The sequence below is a fragment of the Pelodiscus sinensis genome, chromosome 3, assembly GCF_052426305.1.
Source record: "Pelodiscus sinensis isolate ZL-2025 chromosome 3, ASM5242630v1, whole genome shotgun sequence".
In the NCBI taxonomy this organism is placed as follows: domain Eukaryota; kingdom Metazoa; phylum Chordata; order Testudines; family Trionychidae; genus Pelodiscus; species Pelodiscus sinensis.
Window position 1 is genome coordinate 30100920 of NC_143054.1, and position 17514 is coordinate 30118433.

Below are 17514 nucleotides of genomic sequence, written 5' to 3' on the forward strand. Positions count from 1 at the left end.
TGTTGTCCTCAGAATATAGAGAAGTTATTCACTTTGTGCAATAACAATTGTTCTTCAAGATGTGTGTCCCCGTGGGTACTCCACCGTTGGTGTCGGGCTTGTCCCAGCACCCCACATTGGAGACTTTCAAGCAGTCATCAGGCGGGCTGCACACACACAAGCAGAAAATGGAATTACCACCTTTGAAGAAGCACGCACAGCCTGGTTTTCCCTCTGTTTTTTCTCTGACACTCTCATGGCTGCTATTATTGCCCAAAGAAGTGGGGAGGAGGGCGGGTCGTGGAGCACCCGTGGGGGCATATCTCGAAGAACAATCGTTACTGCACAAAGTAAGTAACTTCTCTTTCTTCTTCAAGTGATGTCCCTGCGGGTGCTCCACCATTGGCGACTGTGTAGCAGTGACCATTTGAATGGACAGTGGACTTCAATTAATTGCTACAGATTGTGGGGAGGACCGCAGTGGCTACTACGGTATCTGTTGTGGAGCATGGTGGAATAGCATAGTGCTTCATGAATGTACAATTTGACAACTATGTCGCTGCTCTGTGTATTTCCTGGAGTAAGACTCACTTTAGCAAATCAGCCGATGTCACCATCACCCTGGTAAAATGGTCTTGGAATTGTTGGTAAAGACCTGTTCTGGAGCAAGTAACAGGTAGTAATGCATGATGGTATCAGCTTTGAAATGCACTGAGAAGACAGTGGTTGTCCCTTGGGCCTTTCAGTCAGGGATACCAGCAATTTCTGGGATAACCAAAAGGACTGACTTCTATCAAGATAGAAGGCAATTGCCCTAATGTCCAGGGTATGTAATGTGGCCTCTTCTCTGGAGCGGTACAGTTTTGGATAGAAGGTGGGAAGGACTATTGACTCATTGATATAGAATTCACACCCAACTTTGGGTAAAAAGATGGATGAGGCCACAGATAATCTTGTGCTTGTGAAAGGTCATGTATGGAGACGAAGACGGGAGCACTGCAAGTTCGCTAATCCACCTTGCGGACATGACTGCGAGAAGAAATAGCATCTTCGTGGTGAGGAAGGTAAGTGATGGAAGTTGCTATTGGTTCTAAAGGTGTTTTTTTAAGTGAGTGGAAGACCAATCCTAGGTCCCACGTGGGAGGTATGGGTGTATGCTGTGAGTGAATATTTTGTAGACCCTTCCAGAATCTCTTAGAGATAGGATGGGAAAATATGGAGAACCCATCAATGGGGGGATGGAAGGCCATAACGGCTGCTAAGTGCACTCGGAGTGATCAGAGCGATACATTTTGTTGTTTCAGGTGCATAATATATTCCAGTTTCAGGTGGAGATTTGGATTCCTGTGTGTGTGCACCACTGCGTAACGCAATGCCATTTGTACAGGTAAGTCTTGTATGTTGTTTGCCTCCTGCTGTGCAGCAGTACGTTTCTCACTTGCTGGGAGCACTGCTGCTCCGCTTCCGAGAACCAGATAGGTACCATGCCATGAGTGTAGCATTCGCGGTTGCGGATGAAGTATTGAGTCCTTGATCTGGGAGAGAAGTTCCGGATGGTTCGGAAGCGGGCAGGGAGGTCGCAGAGACAGTTGACAAAGACACGGGAACGATGTTTACAGAGGCCACGCTGGAGCTATTAGAATTCCTCATTCTCCGTCTTCCTGTATTTTTCAGAGGACCCTGGGAATGAGGGGGATAAGGAGGAAAGGCATATAGTGAACAGGTCCCCCAAGAAAGGAGCATTGCATCTCCCAGGGAGTCATATCCTATGCCAGCTCTTGAACAGTATTGGGGGCATTTGGAGTTCTGTCTGGTCACAAAGAGGACTATCTGTGGTATACCCCAACGTTGGAAGAGCTTGTGGGTGACGTGATCATGCAGCTCCCACTCATGCTCTTTGAGGATGTTGCAGTTTAGGGTGTCTGCCATAATATTCTTGTCCCCAGGTAAGTATGCTGCTGTGATGGTTATGTTGTGGTGGATAATCCAATTCCACAGCTTGATTGCCTCTGCGTATAACAACTGGGGTCTCGCACCCCCTTGGCGATTGATGTACAACATAGTAGTCATGTTGTCAGTGAGGATATGCACTGAAGAGCCCTGGATGTGTGGGAGAAAGTCCTTGCACTCATTGTGAACTGCTCAAAGTTTGACCAGGTTTAGGTGAAGTTTGGACTCATCTTTGAACCACTACCCTTGCACAATCTGTTGTTGGAAGCGTGCATCCCAGTCTATCAGCAAGGAGTCCGTAGTAATCTGTTTGGATGGTTGCTCATGATGGAAGAGAACCCCGTTGTGTAGGTTCTGCACCTGGGTCCACCATCGGTAAAGACCCATAGAGGAGGTGAGACATGGCGGCTGGATGGCATGTATACTAAAGAAATCCAATGTGGAAACACTGAAAGTGCAGCCTGGCATGCAGAACTATGTATGTGGTGGCTGCCATGTGTCCCATAAGCTTAAGGCAAGTTCGGATGGGTATGGTTGGGCTGGTGGTAATGATAGTGACGAGGTTTTTTATGTTGTTGAAATGGTGATTGGGCAGATAGGCTTGTGCTATTATTCAATCTATGCGAGTCTATGAACTTCAGAGATTGGTTAGGGTATAGTGTGGATTTCTGCTCGTTGATAATGAAGCCTAGCGACTGAAGAAAGGCCTTGTAAACTTGATCATGCCTCTCATGGCATGTTGTGAGGGGCCCTTGATAAGGCAGTCGTCCAGATAGGAGAATACTGTAATGCCTTTGCATCTGAGATGTGCTGCGGCCACTGCGAGGGTCTTGGAAAAGACTCTGGGGGCAGAAGAGAGTCAGAATGGGAAGACTCTGTACTGGAAGTGATGTGAAGCTACCACAAATCATAGGAAATGCATGTGTGAGAGATGTATTATGATGTGAAAATATGCATCTTGAAGATCGAGGGCTGCGAACTAGTCCCCTCTGTCCAGTGCTGGAATTATAGTGGTGAGAGTAATCATTCTGAATTGCTGCTTGTGAAGGTACTTGTTTATTTGCTGCAGGTCCAAGATGGGCCTCCAACCCCTTGACCTTTTCTCGGTGAGAAAATAGCCAGAATAAAAAACCTCTCCCTTCGATTCTTTTTGGGACTCATTCTACGTCTCTTATATTGATGAGATATTGCACCTCTTGGCAGAGCGGTGTGTCGTGAGGGGGTCCCTGAAGAGGGATGGAGAGGGTAAGCAGGTTGCGGGGATCGAACAGTATTTCTCAACATTTTTTATTAAGTACCCCTTTAAAAAAAATTATAAGTATCCCCAGTACCTACAGTTTTCAGACACACACTTTTTTTCCCCTACCATTTGCAACACATTTGTTTAAACAACTTAATTGTAGCCGGATGGGTAATGAAATTTTGGGGTGTAAAAAGTACAAAAATAATAAAGCGCTGTAAAACAAACAAAAATTCAGTTTCCCCAAATTTCAGTTGTGTTGACATACCCTCCAGACTTCTCTCGAGTACCCCATAGGATACCTGTACCACTGGTTGAGAAACACTGGGATAGAATATCCACGGCTGATGATTTCTAGTACCCACCGAAGTGTGGTGATTGGTGCCTATTGATTGTAATAAGGGTGCAAGCGGTGGTGAAATATGTTGGACTTGCCAGGTACTGGAGCAGAAGGGAGATGAAGCAGACCCTCGATAAAATTCTCAAACTTGCTGCCTAGAGATGAGAGTCATGGAAGAGCCGTTGTTAAGGGGATCTTCTACAGTGGTTTTGAGGTTGGAAGCGACTCTGTTCAAAAGGCTGGTACTGCTGTTGTCTAGTAAAAGCCATGTCCCATGTCCCTGGCAAGGTGTGTAGTGCTTGCTCTAGAAGGGTGGAGTGTACATCCCCAATGTGCACAAAATAGTACATGAATCTGCTACAGTGCAAGGCCTCGTTAGTACCGGTAGCAAACAATTTGGTTTTATCAAATGGCAGGTAATCTACTTTGGCCTGGTGGTCCTTAGGGACTCCTGCTGCTTGCAGCCAAGATGCATGTGTCATTACCACAGATGCTGCAGTAGACCTAGCTGCAGTATCTGCAGCATCTAGGGCCATTTGTAGCTCTGTCTGGGACATAGTGTATCCCAGCTGATCAACCCATTATGAAATGTGACTTAGTCACTCCCCTTAATCACTCGGATACTTCTGAAAATGTTACACTAAAACCACCAATACCACCAGTTCAGAATATGGAAAGGAAAATATACATTTTACAAAAGGGCTAAAGTCCCAATCCTGCAAAAAACAATGGACATGCTTAATTTAATGCACAGTATTAGTCCCACTGAAGTGAAATGCAAAATCAGAGCCACTGATCTCAGACATTTTAAAAAGTATGTGAAGATTCTATAATGAATCACTTTATCTTTTGAAGGTACCTTTCCTATCCTTGATGATGGCTTCTTCTACGTGTTCCATAAACACAAAAACTTTTGATTTACTGAAACAAACTGTATTGTGTTCTGCACTGACTATCACTAAAATGCCATCTTTGGGAAGAGGAGGAGTCATCATATGCTTCAACTGCCCCCCTTTTCATCACAAAGGCACCACTCAATTGTTTTATATAATTCAGGAAGTAATAACAATAATTCAAGGAAATAATCTAGAAATAAAATCACTTAATTCCATAATGAAATTTCTTTTGATTTTTCTGCACCCTTACCTATGGAAACAATGTAACATTTTATCTAAAACATACAAATATCTTTAAAAGACACATTTGTAAATTCAAATATATAGTGTCAGGCACAAACCTGCAACTTTTCATCCACATCATCATCACTTTCATCCAGATCTTCATGGTGTAATCGCCATTCATATTCAACGTGAACATGAGAATTAAATCTTCCAGATAATGCTTGAGTAAGCTAAGGAAACACAATAGTCTGTTATCGACAATAAACTCCTTGAACGAATGTAAAAATCATTATGTTTATACTTTTAAAGTGTAGAGATTATGTCTTTTAAAACAGAGATTAGTGTTTCAGAAGGTTATTGGATAGGCAAACTTGAAGACTGAAATCTTGTGTGTATCCACAAAGTAAATAAACCAGATGCAGCTTGGCCTTTCATGATGTAACACTGCCCCTTAACCATGTTACAGAATGAGAGGGTAACTCGGGCCACATTTGCTTCAATTATTGGCTTCTCTGTAGAGACTGCCAAACAAAGGAGTTAACTGGTATGGCAATTCTTATATGTACACTCCTATCAAGGAGGTACTGGACTGATTTCATACATTTGTTTCTTACAGGACACTGAAGAGATGCTGCTGGTATTTCTATGTTAAAAATACTCAGTGAATACCTACTATGAATTATTAAAAGTTCAAAAAAATTAATTTGTAAAAAGATACAAAAAAACTTACCAACTCTTCACAGTGTGTATGTTTTAAACGTTTAGCTATATCAAGTGGTGTCTCTCCAGCTTCGTTGGCTATAATTCAGTAAAAAGACAAAGTCACATTACTATGTGTAACAGGTGATACGAACACATTATTAAACCTGAGTTAAACCTATAGTTATGTAATCACAGAATCATAGAAATGTAGGACTAGCAGAGACTTAGAGGCAGGACCAAGTATACCTAGAATATCTCTCACAGGTGCCTAACTTAGTCTTTAAAATCTCCTGGGATGGGGATTCGACAACCTCCCTGGAAGCATATTTCAGTACTTAACCATCTGTATAACAAGAAATATTTTCCTAATATCTAACCTAAATCTTCCTTACTGTAGATTAAGACCATAATGACTTGTCCTGCATTCGGTGAAATGGACAGCAATTGATCTCCTTCCTCTTTATAACAGCCCTTAATATATTTGAAGAGTGTTATCAGAATCACCCTCAGTCTTCAAGGCTAAACCTTTCCCAATGTTTTTAACCTTTCTTCATAGGTCAGGTTTGCTAACCCTTTTATTGCTCTCCTTTGAACTTGCTCCAGTTTACTTACCTCTTTCTTAAAGTGTGGCACACAATATTCCAGCTGAAGCTTCACCAGTGTCAAGCAAAATGGGAAAATAAGCTCCCATGTCTTAAGTACAATTTTCCTGTTAATTGATCATGGAATATTTTTTCCACAACAATTGAACAAAACAGATTTGAATGAATGAGCCAAACTAAGCTATTCTAAAACTGATCTTCCTTCATGTTAAGCTATCCACAGCTGCAACTAGCTGGCAGCTGCTCATTGTGACAACTTAATGTATGAAGTATACTGATTTATTACAGCCAGTGGATATAGTATACTTAGATTTCCAGAAATCCTTTGACAAAGTCCCTCAACAAAGGCTCTTACATAAAGTAAGTTGTCATGGGATAAGAGGGAAGGTCCTCTTATGAATTGATAACTGGTTAAAAGACAGGAAACAAAGGTAAATTTTCAGAATGGAGAAAAGTAACCAGTGGTTCCCCCAAGGGTCCGTACTAGGACCAATCCTATTCAACCTATTTATAAATAATCTGGAGAAAGTGGTAAATAGTGAGGTGGCAAAATTTGCAGATGATGCTAAATTGCTAAAGATAGTTTAGAACAAAGCAGATTGTGAAGAGCTTCAAAAAGATCTCACCAAACTAAACAACTGGGCAACAAAATGGCAAATGAAATTTAATGGTGACAAATGTAAAATAATGCACATTGGAAAAAATAATCCCAACTCTATATGCAATATGATGGAGTCATTGTGAATAGTTCTCTGAAAACATCCACTCAATGTGCAGCGGCTGTCAAAAAAGCAAATAGACTGTTGAGAATCATTAAAAAAGGGATAGAGAATAAGTCAAAACATATCTTATTACCTCTGTATAAATCCCTGGTATGCCCACATTTTGAATACTGCGTATGGATAGGGTTGCCTGATCTCAAAAAAGGTAACTTGCATTGGAAAAGGTTCAGAAACGGGCAACAAGAATGATTATGGGTGTGGAATGGGTGCCATATGAATAGAGATTAATAAGATTGGGACTTTTCAGAAAAGAGGCGACTAAGGGGGGATATGATAGAGGTCTATTAAATCAAGATAGGTATGAAGAAAGTGAATAAGAAAAAGTTATTAACTTGTTCCCATAGCATAAGAACCAAATGAAATTAATAGGTAATAGGTTTAAAAGAAACAAAAGGAAGTTTTTCTTCACGCAGCGCACAGTCAACCTGTGAAACTCCTTGACAGAGGATATTGTGAAGATCAGGACTTTAACAGGGTTCAAAAAAGAACTAGACAGACTCATGAAGGTTAGGTCCATCAATGGCTATTAGCCAGGATGGGTAAGAATGGTGTCCCTAGCCCTGTTTGTCAGAGGCTGGAAATGGAGACGAATCAAGTGATGATTACCTTTACTGTTCACTCCCAGTTTGGGGCATGGGTACTGGCCACTGTTGGAAAACAGGATACTGGGCTAGATGGACCTTTGGTCTGATCTATTATGACCATTCTTATGTTCTTATGTTAACCAAGTGTTTTATGCTCTGTGTTGAGTCCTTGCCAATAGCTCTGGTGAGCTATATCAGATGAAAAATAGTAAGAAATCTACCTTGGGCAAAGTCTACAGCATGTTAAGTTAGGTCATAGCCATTAGAAAACATAGTTTTACTTTTATTTGTTTGTAATCTAGTCAATACTTTCTACTCAGTATCGCTTAACCTATTGTCCTTTTAGTAATAAATTTGTTTTATTTTTACTCTAATCCAGTTGACTGCTATGTTTGAATTGAAAGGACTGTCAATTCTGGTTAAAGTGATAAACTGTGCTTTCATCTCTTTAAAGGAACAGCAAACCTTATTACTTCCTTCAGTGTTATAGGAGAGAGCCAGACATTTCATGGCATATGGTCTTGAGGAAATTTGTGACTATGGTGCGTTGTGGTCACTCTAAAAGTAGAAACTCAGGCTGGTGGAGACCAGAGTTGAGATGTTGGGTTGTGGACAGGCTGCTGGGGTCACAGCGCTGAACCAGGGCTGCCCAGGACAAAGACACTAGGGAATGACATGCTTGTCAGCTGGATGCTGGTGTCTGGGCTGTGAGCCACGGCAATGGAGCATTTCAGGCACCCAGGATTACAAAGCAGGTGACAACACAATTTCTCACTGGTCTGGGTTGAACCCCAAAATGCTACAACTATACAATTGCTTAAATAAATATATATAGTTATAGTGTTCCAAGCTATGTAGCAAAAACACATGCCAAAATTGTGTAAAGACTCTATTTAGTTGCCAATCACAATGTTGTATCAACCAGTGGAAACAGGAATGGAAGCGTGGATTAAAACGAACAATTTAAATCAAGGCTTTCCACTTGATGATTTAAATAGCTAATTTTAATCAATCTACCCTGCTTTCTTTCAACTTGAATTTTTTAAAAAATCAATATTTTAATAATTTCTAAAAGAACGGAGATATTATACAATGGAACATGCTACACAATAGAAGAGGGAAATGCAGATGCATTGCTAATTTCATGTATCATTACTATACTTTTATCACAGACCTTTTACAATAGTAGCAAATATTAAACTGAAGTACACATTATCTTCTTACCTATTTCAATAGAAGCCTTCCCTCTCAGCAGCAATTTGAGGCACTCAACATTGTCAGTCAAACAGCAGTAATGCAAAGCTGTGCTACCCTTAGATGTTTGCTTGTCAAGGTTACCACTGTTGAGGAAAAAAGTTGATTCAAATTAATTTCCTAATCACATGTTATTAAAGTTCTCTTCCCACAAATACCTGGGCAACTAAAATTTCAAAGGGCAGAATTGAAGTTTTGGGGCCAAATTCACCTCCTCTGTAACCTAAGTTCCACTTAAACCATGCAGCTGTGTTGCGGCACAGGTTCCCATTAACTCCCACAAAGGGGCTCAGAACTGCAGTGAGGAGAAATCTCTCTCCCCAAAGCACTAGCATGGAGTTACTGTGGCCAACAGAATGGAGCCTCTCTCTGCTGGCCACAGTTCAGGGGTAGGAAAAACTAGAGGGAACATTAACAATAACTGCCTGTGGAATAGATCAAACAGTTGCATTTTAATAATTAATATTTCACTTACCTATTCTGCACTAAAAAGTCAACTATGTGAAGTGATGTTCGATCAACCGATCTAACTGCAAGGTGAAGTGCTGTTTCTTCTTGCTCCTGAATTTAAGAAACAAATGTGTTTCTTTTGACTATCAGCCAAAAAGAAGGTTTAGGTAAAACATCTCACAAACTTTAGATTGTAACAGTGCAACTCATGAATATTGATTTCTGCCTGCCCCGAAGTAAAAATAAATCAAATTTTCTCTACAAGTTTAAATGGTAATACTCTTCCCCACACTTTTGGGCTACATCTAGATTGCATCCCTTTTTCATAAAAGGGATGCAACTTAGACGTATCGCAATTGCTAATGAAGCAGGGATTTAAATCTCCCCCGCTTCATTAGCATAAAAATGGCTGCCGCTTTTTTTCGGCTAGGAGCTTTGCCGGAAAAAAGCGCCAGTCTAGACGCAGATCATTCGGAAAATAAAGCCTTTTCTAAAAGATCCCTTATCCCTTATCTTAATTAGTCAATTAATAGTCAATTAATGTTGCTTTCAAAAACATCAGCACTACACGCTACTTTCTGAGCAAGCCAATTATCAGATCTCCTCCTAAGCCCAATACAAGAATTTAACAGATGTGGAAAAATCAAACAATCCCAGAAAAATTGATTTTCAATTCTACTAATGAATAAAACTCTACTAGCATATCAATTAGATCATGGGTTCCCAAACTGGGGGGGGGGGGGGGAGCACAAAGAAATTCCAGGGGAGGGAAAGAAGGTGACCCAGACCCCCCTGCCTTATTCCCCCCCCCCGCAAGTTTTGCTGCTACAGGCAGTCCCCGACTTACGCAGATCCAACTTATGTCGGATCCGCACTTACGAACGGGGCTTTCTCGCCCCGGAGCTCACAGGAAGCGGTCAGCCACCTCGACCTCCGGGGTGAGAAAAGCTGCTCCCGGTGCCCCTGGTCTGCTGGGGACCGTCTCCAGCAGACCAGGGGCATCGGGAGCAAAGCGGGTCCCGCGCCAGAGCAAAGCCTCAGAAGCGGGGGACTCCCCGCTGCCGCTTTGCTCCCTGTGTCCCTGGTCTGCTGGGGGGGGCGCAGCTAGTGTGCCCCCCCCCCCAGCAGACCAGGCTTTTGTTGTGGACCCTGGGGAAGAGCAGCTGGGGCGCTGCCGGTTGGTCCCGCAGCACCGCTTTGGGCACTACTGGACCAACCCGGCAGCACCCCAGCTGCTCTGTCCCAGGCGTCCTGATTCAGCCCCTGCTGGTCAGTTTCAGCAGCGGCTGAATCAGGACTCCTGGGGCAGAGCAGCTGGGGTGCTGCTGGGTTGGTCCAGTAGCGCCGAGGAGCGGTGCTACTGGAGCAACCCAGCAGCACCCCAGCTGCTCTGCCCCAGACGTCCCCAAGTCAGCCGCTGCTGAAACTGACCAGCGCTGACTACAGGAAGCCCAAGGCACAGTTGCTCTGCCCCGGGCTTCCTGGAATCAGCTGCTGATCAGTTTCAGCAGCAGCTGACTTGGGGTTCTTAAGTTGAATCTGTATGTAAGTCAGAACTGGCGGTCAGTTTCAGCAGCAGCTGAATCTGGACGCCAGTTCCAACTTACATACAGATTCAACTTAAGAACAAACCTACAGTCCCTATCTTGTACGTAACCCGGGGACTGCCTGTATTTTTGTTTTTCAGCCCCAGTCAGTTCCTTTCTTTTTTTGCTCAACAAGTTTTGCTGCTATGGGGGGGGCGGCATGAGGATTTCTCAAAAAATCAAAAAGGGGGCGTGATGCTGAAAAGTTTGGGAACCACTGAAATAGATGAATATAAATACTAAAGTTTCCATATCCTTACACATTCTATGTGGAAAGATACCGTGTAGAAACTCCCCCCGCCCTCCAAAGTTAAATAAAATTGATTTAAAAAAAAAAAAAAGCAGAAATCACACTTGAATGGTTTTAAAATAGTACTTTTTAAATCATGAAAATAGATTAGAATGATTTTAATTTTGATTAAATTCATTCACTCTTCTTTTGCTATTATAAAACATCTTACAACAAAGACGTATGCGAGTTACTCAAAAATTACGAGGCGTCACTTTATTAATAAAACATGCTGCATCTCTTATTAAAATGCTGGATAGGAAAATGTGCTACTCTTACATGTCCATTGGCTAGTGGAATTTTTTCAGTCAGATCCACACCATCAGCATATACTTGAACCAATCCAAAAATGTCTCTTGCTTTGACTGCTTCACAGAGGCCATGCAGTTTAGCTGCATTGTCAACATGCTTCTTCCTTGCATATTTTCTGTCAATATACTTGGAAGTAATATAATCTTTTCTTGCATTCCTGAAATTGAATATAGTTTACGTTTAAAACTTTTAAGAGGATCTCAACAGATATACATACATAAGCAAGCCAAAATATTTTAAATAAATCTCTTCTCTGGGGAGGGGTTACGTTTCATTCATTGTAATAATTCCCTACTCTCACATACATATGTATGACATGCAGTTCATTTTATACTTCCAGTGTAAAATACAACTATAGCAGAACCTCAGAGATATGAACACCAGGGTTACACACTGACTGGTCAACTGGACACCAAACGAAATAGGAAGTAGCTAATCAGGTAGGAAAAGAAACATAAAGATACAGTACTATGCCTGTATTGCATCTTAAAGGTAGGCATATCTGGGCTGCCTGTCCTCACCACACACCTGCACATGAGCCATTATATCTAGCTAGAGGGTGAAGACATTGGAGCTACTAGCCCAAGGTAGCTAGAGCCAGCAGACCCTGAGTTAGTGAGGGGGGAATACACAGAAAGTGCGCAAATGCGCGCGCGCGCGCACACACACACACACACACACACACACACACACACACACACACACACACACACACACACACGCAATCTCTCATTCTCTCTTACTCAGCTGCTACTGAAGATGTAGGGATAACATATTAAAGTATTAAAAATGATTCCCCCAAGTGGAAGTGACTCCCCATAATTTGTTCCCCACAACTAAAAGTCTAAGTAGTATAAATTTAAGTAAAAGAAGCATATAAGTGTTTAGATTTATTCTTGTTAAAGTGTTTAGATTTAGTGTTATCAAGCTTGATAAGTGTTTAGATTTATTATTATTATTATTATTATTACAGGCAGTCCCCGGGTTACGTACAAGATAAGGACTGTAGGTTTGTTCTTAAGTTGAATCTGTATGTAAGTCGGAACTGGCGTCCAGATTCAGCCGCTGCTGAAACTGAACAGCAGCTGACTACAGGAAGCTCGAGGCAGAGTTGCTCTGCCCCGGGCTTCCTGGAATCAGCCGCTGATCAGTTTCAACAGCGGCTGAATCTGGACGCCTGGGACAGAGCAGCTGGGGCGCTGCCGGGTAGGTCCCCGCAGCGCCGCACCTCGGCGCTGTGGGGACCAACCGGCAGCACCCCAGCTGCTCTACCCCAGGCGTCCCCAAGTCAGCTGCTGCTGAAACTGATCAGCGGCTGATTCCAGGAAGCCCGGGGCAGAGCAACTCTGCCTCGAGCTTCCTGTAGTCAGCTGCTGTTCAGTTTCAGCAGCGGCTGACTTGGGGACGCCTGGGGCAGAGCAGCTGGGATGCTGCTGGGTTGCTCCAGTAGCACCGCTCCTCGGCGCTACTGGACCAACCCAGCAGCACCCCAGCTGCTCTGCCCCAGGGACCAACCGGCAGCGCCCAGCTGCTCTACCACAGACGTCCCGAGAAAAGCCTGGTCTGCTGGGGGGGAGGAGGCGAACGCACTAGGTGTGCCCTCCCCCCCCCCCAGCAGACCAGGGAGACACAGGCGGTGGGACCGAGACGCGCCGCGGTCCCGCCGCCCGGGTCCTCCGCATCTTCCTGGTCTGCTGGGGGTCCTCCCCCAGCAGACCAGGGAGACGTGGAGCAAAGCTGCGGAGGACCCCGCGGGACCGCGGTGCGTCTGGGCGGTCCTGCCGCCCAGGTCCTCCGCGGCTTTGCTCCGCGTCTCCCTGGTCTGCTGGATGCGGTCTGGGGGGACCGTGGCGCGTCTGGGCGGTCCCCCCGCCCAGGTCCTCAGCGGCTTTGCTCCGGGAGTTCCAGCAGACCAGGGAGATGCGGTGCAAAGCCGCGGAGGACCTGGGCAGGGGGACCGCCCAGACGTGCCGCGGTCCCGCCGCCCGGGTCCTCCGCGGCTTTGCTCCGCGTCTCCCTGGTCTGCTGGGGGAGGCGGGGGGCCAGGGAGCCCAACAGACCAGGGAGATGCGGAGCAGCTTTTCTCGCCCCGGAGGACCCGGGCGCCGGACCGTGGCGCGTCTGGGCAGTCCCGCTGCCCGCATCCTCCGGGACGAGAAAAGCCCCGTTCATAAGTACGGATCCGACATAGGTCGGATCCGCGTAACCCGGGGACTGCCTGTATTTGTTAAGATTGTTAAATGTTTAGATTTATAATTATTGCCCCTCTATCATATAATTTGTTAGGAATGTAATATTAGGTCATTAACTTAAAACTGTTAAAAATATAATACTATGTAGCCAGAAACAGCTCCCCTCTCTGTGTCCCAGGGCACGCTCAAACTTTTGCAAGTGACTGCTTGTCAAGCCACTAACTCTGCTCTGGGAGCCAAGCCCTGTAATTGACTAAGGGCATTGTTACACAATTGACGCCTGTTCAAGCAGCAGCCCATCTATGGTAGGGCCTAGCTCCTCAGTGGGACCCCGTGGACAGAGCCTGCTTTGCAGCAGCCTCCCCTGTCTGTCCAGGGGGAGGGAGGAGGGAAGCGACTAGTCTTATGCTTATTGGATTAGCCATTCATTGACTCATAAATAGCTACTCCCTCCCTCTCCCTCACCCCACCTTCTGTACTAAATCTGATTTGTCAGTTTAATAATGTGTTCACTTTTTTCATTGTATTCCTTTGGTATATAGGGTCATGCCAATTCTCTTCCAGAATATGATCTGAGAAAGTGGGTCTGGCTCACTAAAGCTCATCACCTATTAAACCATCTTGTTGGTCTTTAAAGTTCTACATAGTTTTTCCTTTTGTTTTTGCAAGATCAGACTAACACGGCTACCTCTCTATTCCTAGTCTGTATGTGTCTTTTAAACAACGCTCACTCTCTCTTCCTTTTTAATAAATTTTAGTTTAGTTAATAAGAGTTGGCTGTAAACATGAATTCGGGTAAGAGCTGAAATATTCATTAGCCTGGAGGGTAATGTGTCTGACACTTTGGAATTGATAGAATTATTTATATAGTGAACAAGATTTCAGTAATACTCAACATATTTGACTTGGCTGTCTGGGAGGAAGCCCAAGGCTGGATTGCTTTAAAACTGTTTTTGGCTTCTGGATACAAAGGTATTGTGGGCACTGTTTTGTTGCTGGCTTGATAAATCTAAGAACCACCACTAAATTAGAACCACCACTAGTTTTGGGGATTGCAGGTCCCATTCTTTGCAGTTTGCCCTAATTAAGCAATCTCAGTGTGCTCGTTCTCCCTCTCCCCTGCCATGGGACCCCGGTCACACTTAGTAAATTGTATCTCTGAGGTATAAATCTTTTCCTGTTATGGTCTTGTGGAAGGGCATGCATAGACAGACAGAAAGACAGACAGATAGATAGATATGTAGTCCCCCTATTAAAGGGGCCTCTGACTTTTACTGGGAGAATCCTTTGTGCTGCAATCTAGCCCTAGAGACTACAACTCCCATTAGCCCTTAGGAAAAAGGGGGCACAGTGCCTTTTCCAGGCTATGCAGACAGAGAGTTAGGCTAGGCTCCATTTTTGAAGAGAGGAGCCAGGCTGCTGGTGTGGAGCCTTTTCCAGGGCAGGAGCTGTTGTGTTGCTGCTAGAGTTTACTACTAAGCCTGCTACTGTTACTGCTGGGGCTTGGATTTTGTAGGCTGCTCTGGGGGCTGCTGTTGATTATTCCTGGAGGGGAGAGATCCTGGCTGTGGCTGGGAAGAGCTTACATAAACCTACACAGGAGTTGACTGAGAGTAACTGGGCTATTTGGAAAAGTGCAGCCTGGGACGGAGCACAAAAGACAAACTGAATCTGGGTACAATGAGAGCCAGAGTGATCTTCCCAGGGAACCAGAGCTTCTGGCATTTGGTGGGGCCTGCTCCAGTGGCAGAGGGATTTTGCAGGTGGCTGCTCATCTAGGACTAACTTACACAGAACCTGCACAGTACTGTCTCCACTACAGCTGCAGACCTTCAAGTGCGCCCATGCAAGCATCTGGGACTCTGAATCCAGAGGAGTGCACTCTCTGGGGTGGGATAAATGGTGGCAGTGCAAATGCCAGATGGATAAGTTCCCTTTCTTCCTGTGTACTTTTTAATTGATTTTGTTCACTTTTAATCTGTTAAACCCGGTTTCTTTAAGTTGTTAAGCAAAGGTGTGTTAATTCAAATGTAATCACTTAGATATATCTTATTTATAATTGTTGACTTGGAGTTAGTTCCAGGTTATTATTGGAATAACTTTATTCCTGGAGGCTCCCAAGGCACACCATAAGTGTGTACAGGGCTAGCCAGGTGGATGCACTGCCATTGTATATTCTTTGGGAATATGGGACTGCAGGAAGTGGGGGGATAAGGAATCTCCAACTAAACAACATCACCACTGGGGTACTCAGGATCTCCTTTTATGTTAAAAACATCAGGCACCCAGGTGAGTGTGACCTGTTCCCAACTAACCCAGGGAGGAAAAAGGGGGGTTACAGATATATAAAAATTACACAGGGAGCTAGTGACAGCCACTATTTAGCCATGAGATAGAAGTATATATACAGGGTAGAGTCACTGAAAATGAAGGTTATTATTCTTTCAACAATTAGAAATCATCTTCTCTTTCTTCCACTTCGTCAGTCTATGAATATATTGTGTAAATAAAAATCTAAATGAAGAAGACAGTATTGTAACATTACCAGCTCCTAAGAAGACTTCAAAAGAACAGGGAATGTGTTATTCAAATACACGATCAAATACAAATGAAAACTGCACCAAATTTAAACACTTATATGCTTCTACTTGATTGCTTTACATTATTTAAGTCTGATTTTTTTTTTTAAATCTGCTGTCATGAATGATTTAACATACGATCTGCTAGAGAATACCCAAAAGAGAAATGACAACTGGAACAAGTAAGCTTTGTTGAAAGCTTTTTCTCCTGGTTTTAATTTTTTCATTGTCTAGCAGGCTGTCAAAGGAAGTCTGTATGCTTCAAAATCCTCCTTAAGCAGAACTTCATTTTGTTTATACCATCCCCTTTCTTTCACAATGCTTAGCCCCTCAGATTCATTTTGGAGTTTGTAAATGTTATTTTAAGTACAACTGTTGACTTTACATTCTTAGCTGCTGATGGACAACAATTTCAATTAGGATTCAGATGTAAAGTCAGGTTCATATGACATGTTTTGTTACAAGCTGGTTTTAATACAAATTATTTTATTTGAGCTACCCACCTGAAAAGACTATCTAGTATTTTGGCAGAATGGTATTTTGTTCATACTCCAGGAGAATTAGATGGCTAGATGAACTGTATCACATAGCTTCATTTTCTATTCTTTAAATAGATGACAGTGCAATGCTTTTCACTGCTATAAGAATCATTAACAGGAAACAAGAGCTTTATTTTTAGATTTGTTTTCTATTCAGTTGCATCTTCGTAACAACAATGAACTAAAGAAATGGTCAGGAACAGCATGGTGAGTAGCTCTCCCTGATATCATACTACTGAGCCAGGGCAATTTCTGACACTCAGGGAGCTCACCTCACTCTGGGAGGCTTTGTCTACACTATGAGTTTTTGCGGCAGAAAATATGCAAATGTGGGACTGTGATGGGGCAGACAAAGCCTGACCACCCCACTGGAGGTCTTTCAACATCCTGGCCAGGAGCAGTAGAGAGGTCCTCCGAGCAGGGTAGACGGGCAGCCTTCACAACAGCCAATCAGGATTGCGGCAGGCTGCTATATAAGGAGCTGCTAGGTAAGGCCTGTCAGTTCCTTCTTGGAGCTCAACCCACGTAGACCTCAGGGCTGACTGGGGAACACCAGCACACTGGACAGTTCTGAGTAGAAGCTGGGCATCATACCTGATCAGAGCCAGATCCTGCAGCTAAAGGCTAGCCAAAACAGCTAAAGACAACCCTGCAGAACCCCAAATAAGGGGAACACAGCCAAGGGCTTTTGAAACAGCATCCCGGGGAAGTGGCTCAGGGACATGACAGCAACTAAGTATGAGGAAACTCGGCAGGTAACTGCTACTTAGAGGGTCCCTGGGCTGGGACTCAGATGAGTAAGCGGGCCTGGATCCCCCCCAACACCCCTGCAAACCACACCCAAGCAAGGGGAGGTAAAAGAAGAGGCCTGAACCCCAGCCCTGGACTGGACACTAACTCACCCACAGACAGGCGAGTAAATATTCCGAGACTCCCATCAGCCGCCAAGGGGTGCTCACACCCAGGACTGAACCTGTTACAGGGATTCATTAGCATAAGTCACAATATCATTA

At 44.0% G+C, this 17514-nt stretch overlaps 1 protein-coding gene across 2 annotated transcripts in view; it reads right to left on the bottom strand.

Annotated features, from left to right (window-relative positions):
- The window catches only part of ASAP2 (ArfGAP with SH3 domain, ankyrin repeat and PH domain 2), a 184715-nt gene that overhangs the window by 31488 nt on the left and 135713 nt on the right, over positions 1–17514 (bottom strand). For both annotated transcript variants that reach the window (XM_075923514.2, XM_075923513.2), the window contains exons 17-21: positions 11159–11348; positions 9030–9115; positions 8525–8640; positions 5361–5428; positions 4747–4860 (exon numbers count right to left, since the gene is read on the bottom strand). In XM_075923514.2, the coding sequence (XP_075779629.1) occupies positions 4747–4860; positions 5361–5428; positions 8525–8640; positions 9030–9115; positions 11159–11348 (574 nt within the window). The remainder of the gene's footprint in view (positions 1–4746; positions 4861–5360; positions 5429–8524; positions 8641–9029; positions 9116–11158; positions 11349–17514) is intronic.